The 8,273-nt window shown below is 46.5% G+C and overlaps 1 protein-coding gene across 1 annotated transcript; it reads left to right on the top strand.

Moving 5' to 3' along the window:
* Nucleotides 1-3,336: 3,336 nt before the first annotated feature.
* LOC133071373 (small ribosomal subunit protein eS12-like) lies at nt 3,337-3,771 on the top strand. Its single transcript, XM_061163975.1, has one exon. It carries the CDS (start codon nt 3,337-3,339, stop codon nt 3,733-3,735), a length of 399 nt encoding a protein of 132 aa, XP_061019958.1. The 3' UTR covers nt 3,736-3,771.
* The last annotated feature ends 4,502 nt before the right edge of the window (nt 3,772-8,273 follow it).

Here is an 8,273-nt window from a genome sequence, read left to right as displayed (position 1 = left end):
TCTCATCACTTTCTTTCTTGTCTTACTTTGTTTATGAATTTTTAAAGTCTAGAATATTTATACACAGAGGAAAGTGCATAAAATATGTGTATAGTTTAACAAATAATTATAAAGCAAACACCAACTTAAGTACCACCCAGGTTAAGATTTAGAACACAATCAGCAACTAGATCTCCCTGTGTGACTTTCTCATCCCACTAGAGTCAGTGCTGATCTTTTGATCATTTCTTGCTTTATTTTATAGTTTTGTTTCTACAGAGGACTTCCCAAACCATAGAGTTCCATTTTGCCCACTTTTAAAAACTTGATGTGTATAGAATCACACTGCACATATTTTTGTTCATGCTTGGCCTCTTTGGCTCAATATTATGTTTGTGAGGCTCCGCCACATTGGGGTGTATACTTGCAGTTCATTAACTTTCCTTGAGCATAGTTTTTTTTTAATCATATGACATCATTTATTTATTCATTCTACTGCCAATAGACATGTTAACTATGCCACTATGAACTTTCTGTTTTGTCTCCTGGAGCACATGTGCACTCAGATTTTAGGGTCTATACTCAGGACTGGGACTGCTGGGTTGCAGGATATGCAATTTTATGAAATAATGCCAACAAACACTTTTTCTAACAAATACGTCCCCAAATGTTTAAAGAACTCTTTAAAAAAGTAACTTTGAGATATCACTTTACATGCAAGTAAAACACACCCATTTAAATGTATATTTTGATGTGTTTTGACAGGTTTCTCTGGTGGGTCAGATGGTAAGGAATCTGTCTGCAATGCAGGTGGGAGATCCCAGTTCGATCCCTGGCTTGGACAGATCCCCTGGAGAAGAGAATGTCAATCCACTCCTGTATTCTTACATGGAGAATTCCATGGACAGAGAAACCTGGCGGCCTACAGTCCATGGGGCCATAAAGAGTCAGACATGACTGAGAGACCAAAGCTTTCCATCCTTCCTCATACAGCTTTGTAACCACCACCACCATCAAGATACAGAACATGACTGTCACCTCCAAATGTTCCTTCATGACCCTTTCCTGACAATGCCAGCCACCTCTGACCTCAGTCCACACTGGTCTGCTCACTGTTGGTGTAGATTAGATTTGCCTTTGCCAGACATTGATGTACACATGGGGATCATGCTGTTCAACTGAGTAATATAATGAGTGATTCTAAAAGTGAGTTAAGAAATACAGAGGGGGGAAGCAGCTTTTGTTTACAGAGATTGTTTTCACTGGTTTATATAGTTGTTATATGGGCTTCCCAGGTGGTGCTGGTGGTAAAGAACCCACCTGCCAACGCAGGAGACCTAAGAGAGGTTTGATCCCTGAGTTGGGAAGAGCCCCTGGAGGAGGGCATGGCAATCCACTCCAGTGTTCTTGCCTGGAGAATCCCGTAGACAGGGGAGCCTGGAGGGCTACAGTCCATAGTGTTGCAGAGTCGGACACGACTGGAGCGACTTAGTATAACATATAGTGTGTAGTATTTTGTATCTGGCTTTCATTCAGGGTAACATTTTTGAGATTCATCCGTATGTGTATATGAGTAGTTCACTTCTTTTGGCTGTGGATCAATGTTCTATTGTATGGATGTACCAGTTTGCTTATTCAGTCATCAGTTGATTGACACTTGGATTATTTCCAATTTGGGGGTATTCCAGATGAAGTTACTATGAATATCCATGTGCAAGTCTTTATGAGGACATTTGTTTTTATTTCTCTAAGATAAACACTGCAGAGTGGAATTGCTGGGTGATGTGGTAAATGCATGCGTAACTGTATAAGCAGCTGTCAACCTGTTTTCAAAGAATCATTTTATATCCTTACCAGCAATACATGAGAATTCCAGTTGCTCTATATCTTTGTCAGCACTTGGTATATTGTCAGTAATTTTAATTTTAGCCATTCTGGTGAGCGTGTACTAACATCTCTTTGTCATTTGTACTTACATTTCTCTAAAGACAAATGACGTCAAGCATCTTATGTGCTTATTGGTTATTTGTGCATCTTCTTTGGTGAAGTGTCTGTTCAAATATATTTTAAAAAATGGTTTATCTTTTTAGTATTAATTTGAAAGAGTTCTTTATATATTCCAGATACAAGTTCTTTGTCAGAACATTGTTTCATGAATATTTTCTCCCAGTTGGTGGCTAAACTTTTATTACTCAACAATGTCTTTAAAGAGCAGAAGTTTAAATTTTGATCAAGTTCAATTAAGACATTTTTTTTACATTTACTATATTTTGTGTCCTTTATAAGAAATTCTTGCCTAATCCAAGGTTTAAAGAATTTCTTCTATATTTTCTTCTAGAAATTTTATAATTTGAGCTTTTATGCCTCAGTCTATGATCTATTTCACATCAGTTTTTTGTATATGGCACAAGGTAAATGTCAAATTCTTTTATTTTTTTATATTGATTCCTTCTTGAGTTATCTTGCACTTTTGTCAAAATCAACTGACCATGTATGTTTCGGTCTGTTTTGGGAACTCTCTATTCTCTTCCATTGATCGTTATATCAGTAGTTTTGCCAGTAGCACCCTGCCTTAATTACTACTGTGTTATCATAGGTTTGAAATCAGGTAGTCTAAGTCCTTCGAATTTGCCCCTTTTTCAAGCTTCATCAAGTAGAAGCTAAGATAATTGATTTGAAACCTATCTTGTTTCTAATAGAAACCTTTGAAGCTATGCATTTCCCCTCAAGCACTTCTTAAGCTGCATCCCACTCATTTCAGCCCCTTTGCTAGGCTTCAGTTTCCCCACATGCCTACTTTCTAAGGTTTTGTGACCAGCCCTTACTCTGCAAAGGGAAGAAACCTACCAGTGGCCTCTTAACTTCCTGTTGCTCCTTCTGATTCATTTCCTCCAGGACGGCCAGAGGGAAGTTTTGAGAGTAAATCCATCACATGCCTGCACTGCTCTGATCCTGCTCCACCACGTTCTTACAACTTTCCACTGGGTCCCCTTTCTACTTAGGAAAATATCCCAGCCCCTATTAAGGCTGTGCACCATCTGGCTCCCACCCACCTCCTGGATCTCATTTTCTCTCTCCTACCTGGTCCTTTTATCACTTTTCAGGTGTTCTGGCTTTTTTTGTTTGTTTCCTCTCAACTCAGGAAGCTCTTTCCTCGCCTCTGAGCCTTTGTAGATACTATTCCTGTGGCCTGGAATGCTCTCCCCCTGTATCAGTTAACTGTTGCCAGGTAACGAACCATCCCTAAACCTAGTGACTTAAAAAAATAATCAGCCCTCTTTCCGTGCCGCCCAGGAGCCGCGCGGAGGTGGAGGCTCGGGTGCATTCAAGATTTGGCTCCACCGATAACCCACCACCATGGCCGAGGAAGGCATTGCTGTTGGAGGTGTAATGAATGTTAATACTGCTTTGCAACAGGTGCTGAAGACCGCCCTCATCCTCGATGGCTTAGCACGTGGAATTCACGAAGCTGCCAAAACTTTAGACAAGCGCCAAGTCCATCTATGTGTACTTGCATCAAACTGTGATGAGCCTGTGTATGTCAAGTCGGTGGAAGCCCTTTGTGCTGAGCATCAAATCAACCTCATTAAGGTTGATGACAACAAGAAACTAGGGGAATGGGTAGGCCTTTGTAAAACTGACAGAGAGGGAAAGCCCCGTAAAGTGGTTGGTTGCAGTTGTGCGGTGGTTAAGGACTATGGCAAAGAATCTCAGGCCAAGGATGTCATCGAGGAGTACTTCAAATGCAAGAAATGATGAAATAAAAAACTGAGTTCTTGATTAAAAAAAAAATCATCTGTTTTCTTAGGAGGCAGTGAGACCGCCAAATTGCTCTGCTGGCCTGGTTAGGGCTTGGTTGATCTTGGTTGGGGCCTCTCATGCATCTCCGGTCAGCGGTGGGTTGGGTAGTGGCCCTGCTGACCTTGGCTGGGTTCCCTTACGTGAAGGTGATTCGAGGGCTGGTGACTGGTCTAGCCTGGCCTTGGCTACAAAGGCTGAGACAAGTTGACTCTCATCCATGTGTCTCTTCCCCACCTCTCCAGCAGGCTTGCTGGGGGTGAAGGCAGGAGTCCAGGGGAAGGTAGACTCTGGCAAGCATGTTTTCAAGCCTCAGTGTAGGTCCTGAAAGCTATTGCCACAGCAAGTCCATGGCCAAGCCCAGATTCAAGATGGGGAAATAGACTGTGCCTCTTTAGTGAGAAGAGCTGCAAGGTCACAGGACCGTGCAAAGGAGAAAAGTGGGAGCATCTTGGCCCCTGCCCCTTCTTTCTACCTAGTACCTTCTTACCCTCTGTCTCCTCCTTGAAGAATCCTTCTCTGACCATCCTGGGGGCAACAGTCATCCCCCAGTTTTTCTCAGTCACATCTCTGGTTTGCTTTCTACACAGTCCTCAGCTGTAATTCTTTCACGTGCATGTGTGTATTTCCTGTGTCCCGATGGGGGAGCAGGGGGACCACGTCTGTGCACCCTTTGTGTCCCCAGACTCAGCCTAGGGCCCGGCACAAAGTAAGTCCCCTGCAAATATTCACGCACCCATCCATGAACCAGCAGGGAAAGAATGAAGCTGTGACTTAGGGCAGTCAGCCCCGTTCCCTGAGTGGCCAGGTCCCGGGAGTGGGGTCTCACATAAAGCAGTCCCCATACTTGGCCTGGATGCTGGAGCTGTCCTTGGTGTGTCTGAAAAGAAGCTCCTAAGTCAGGTTGACCTGGTGGCCTCTCTCCAGCTGGAAAGTCACTCTCTTTGCTTCCAAGGGCAGGTCACTCTGTCTCGAGGGACTCATAAGCCTTGCTCTACTGTCCATCATCCTTAAAATAGATTTTAAAGTCTGCCCCGCAGAGTGAGGACATCTGAAGTTTCAGAACTGGAAGGTCAGGGCCAGTGGGCCCCACTTCCCCTGGGGGGGGAGGGTGTCGAGGCCTCAGTGGCTGCTTGGTGGGACATCAGAGGACCCTGGGTCCTGGGTCCTGGGTCTGGCTTGACCCATCACATCCCCCTGGGGCTTCCAGCTCTGGTCCTCCTTGTTGTGGCCTAGGGACACCCAGAAGCTGATATCATTTGGAGCAATATATTGGAAGTGAGATAGTGAGCTGGACCTTCTTCATTTTCTCCAGCATTAATGTTAGTAATAGTATAGTCGATCCCATCCCCCGCCCCAGCCTCCTTATCCACCATTACACTTTCCACAGTTTCAGTTACCTGTGGTCAACTGTGGTCCAAAAATACTGGGCTGGCCGAAAGGTCATTAGGATTTTTCCATAACATCATTCTGTAAGATGTTACAGGAAAACCCAAACAAACTTTTTGGCCACCCCAATATTAAATGGAGTGGCTCAGATGGTAAAGAATACATTTGCAGTGAGGGAGATCTGAGTTTGATCCCTGGACTGGGGAGATCCCATGGAGGAGGACATGGCAACCCATTCCAGTATTCTTGCCTGGAGAATCCCCATGGACAGAGGCGCCTGGTGGGCTACAGTCCATAATGTTGCAAAGAGTGGGACACAAATGAGTGACTGCTGCTGCTGCTGCTAAGTCGCTCCAGTCGTGTCCGACTCTGTGTGACCCCATAGGACGGCAGCCCACCAGGCTCCCCCGTCCCTGGGATTCTCCAGGCAAGAACACCAGAGTGGGTTGCATTTCCTTCTCCAATGCATGAAAGTGAAAAGTGAAAGTTAAGCCACTCAGTCATGTCCGACTCTTAGCAACCCCATGGACTGCAGCCTACCAGACTCCTCTGTCCATCCAGGTGAAAGTACTGGAGTGGGTTGCCATTGCCTTCTCTGAAATGAGTGACTAAGCCCACAATATTAAATGGAAGTTCTAGAAATAGACAATTCTTCAGTTTTAAGTCACGCCGTTCTAAGTAGTGTGATGAAATAGTCTCCCGCCATACCTCTCAGTCCCACCCAGGATGAGAATTCACATGGGTGTGTGCGCTCAGTCACTCAGTCATGTCTGACTCTTTGCAGCCCATGGACTGTAGCCCACCAGACTCCTCTGTTCGTGGAATTTTCCAGGCATGAATACTAGAGTGGGTTGCCATTTCCTTCCCCTGGGGATCTTCCCTATCCTGGGATTGAACCCGAGTCTCTGTGTCTCTTGCATTGGCAGGCAGATTCTTTACCACTGCACCACCTGGGAAGCCCCAGTTTACTTAAAAATGGCACCAAAGATCCACAGCAATGATGCCAGGGATTTGGATCTGCCAAAGAGAAGTCATAACCTGCTTCCTGTAAGTGAAGCGGTGAAAATTCTCAACTTAATTAAGAAAAAAATAAGTACTTGCTGAAGTTGCTGACATCTATGGCAAAAACAAATCCGTGAAAATGTGAAGAAGCAAAAAGAAATTCTTGCTACTTTGCTTTTGGACCTCAAACTGTTCAATTAGGGCGGTAGCACACGATAAGTGCTTAGTGAAGATGGAAAAGGTGCTCAATTTGTAAAATATTTTGAATGAGAGAGACCACATTCATGTAACTTTTATTATTGTGTGTTGTCATTATTGTTCTCTTCTATATTAAATTAAATTTTATCATAGGAGAAAACATAGTATATATAGAGTTCGGTAGTATCCGTGGTTTCAACCATCCACCTTGGGTCTTGGAACATATGCAGCGTGGATGAGTGGAGACCACTGCGATAGTAGTAATAATAGTAACTACAGAATTGATGCTTTTGAGCTGCGGTGTTGGAGAAGACTCTTGAGAGTCCCCTGGACTGCAAGGAGATCCAACCAGTCCATCCTAAAGGAGATCAGTCCTGGGTGTTCACTGGAAGGACTGAGGCTGAAGCTCCAATACTTTGGACACAAAGAACCTATTCACTGGAAATGACCCTGATGCTGGGAAAGAATGAGGGCAGGAGGAGAAGGGGGCCGCAGAGGATGAGATGTTGGATGGCATCACTGACTCATTGGCCGTGAGTTTGGGCAAGCTCCGGGAGATGGTGAAGGCCTGTATGATGTGTGAGAAATTTTGCATATCTTGGCTCATTCAAGTCTCACAATGTGTGACTTGGTAACAGTACTGACCCATTTGACAGATGGGGAAACAAAGGCCACTGGGCTATGTCTGAGGTTGCAAAGCGGAGTTTGAATTCAGGTCTGTCTACTGCTGAAGCCAGTGGCCTCATCCACCACCAGCCCCAGATGCCCCTCTGCCTCCCCTCCGGCACCCAGGGCCTGGGCCACACCTCCGGCTCTTGTCCTCCCTGCCCACACCTTGGACCCTGCAGGGTTTGTGTCTGAGTAAACCACCCAAAGCCTCTTCGTGCCTTCTCTTCCCCAGGGGCTGACCCTCTGGTCACTCAGCGACCGCCCAGCTGGCCCCTGGGTCTGGCTGCTTCTGCAGGGCGAGAGGGCCCTGTGGGAGCTGGAAAGGCCACCCTGTCAGGGGCCTCTGTCTCTTTCTTAATTGGGACCCGCCGCCTCTGCAGCCCCGGAGGCCAGGGGCCAAGTCCTTGGCATAGTGGCTGGCTGAGGATGCTGAGTAGAAGCCGATGGGCCTGGGCTGCTTCTGGACCACTGCCGGAGGAGCCTGCGGGGCTGGGAGGATGAGGGGTGCCGGAGTGAAGGCTGGGCTCTAGACAAAACTGCCTCGGAGGCAAGTATTTTAATGTTTGGTTTGAGAATGAAATCAGGCCTTTATTTTTGTATTCTAAGCCAAAGGTAATTAGCCATGGGACCCGAACTCTGGTGTGTCTCCCGGAGAGGGAAACTGAGGCCCGGGGCAGGGACTTGCCTCAGGTCAGCCAGGTCACTCTGTGAACTATGACACGCTATGCAAGCTAGGGTTGGGATTGGGGTGCCCAGCCTTTCCTACTGGCAAGGAACCTGTGGGTATCTTTCTTGTGCGGCCTGAGTGACATGAGAGACAGCTCCACCGTCCTAGGAAGGGGAAGATTGCCGGTGTCCACCTGTCCAGCGGGTGAACTCCAGCCTCGAGACCACAGAGGGCTCCTTAACCACTTACTGGCAAACAAACACAGCCCGGGGGACAAGGAGTCTCAGGCTTTCTTCTGGTCTTTTGAGAGAGACAGCTCTGAACTGGGAACGGGAACCCTGGGTTCCAGTCTTGAGTTTGTCCCCGATGTGCTGTGTGAACTTGGGCAAGCTGTTGTTTGCCTCCTCCCGGCCTTAGTTTTCCCACCTGTAGAATGGGGATGGCCATAAGCCCTGACCAGCAGGGCCATGGGGTGTGTATAAAACCCAAAGCAGAGGCGGGGCTGGTGGTTGGAAGTGAAACCCTTGTAGACAAAAGCGCTGGGCACCAGATGAGGCTTGTATGGAGCAAC

This window comes from Dama dama, chromosome 16 (assembly GCF_033118175.1).
Source record: "Dama dama isolate Ldn47 chromosome 16, ASM3311817v1, whole genome shotgun sequence".
NCBI lineage: Eukaryota > Metazoa > Chordata > Mammalia > Artiodactyla > Cervidae > Dama > Dama dama.
The sequence above is the reverse complement of the archived record's forward strand: the minus strand, read 5'-3'. Positions and strand labels throughout refer to the sequence as shown.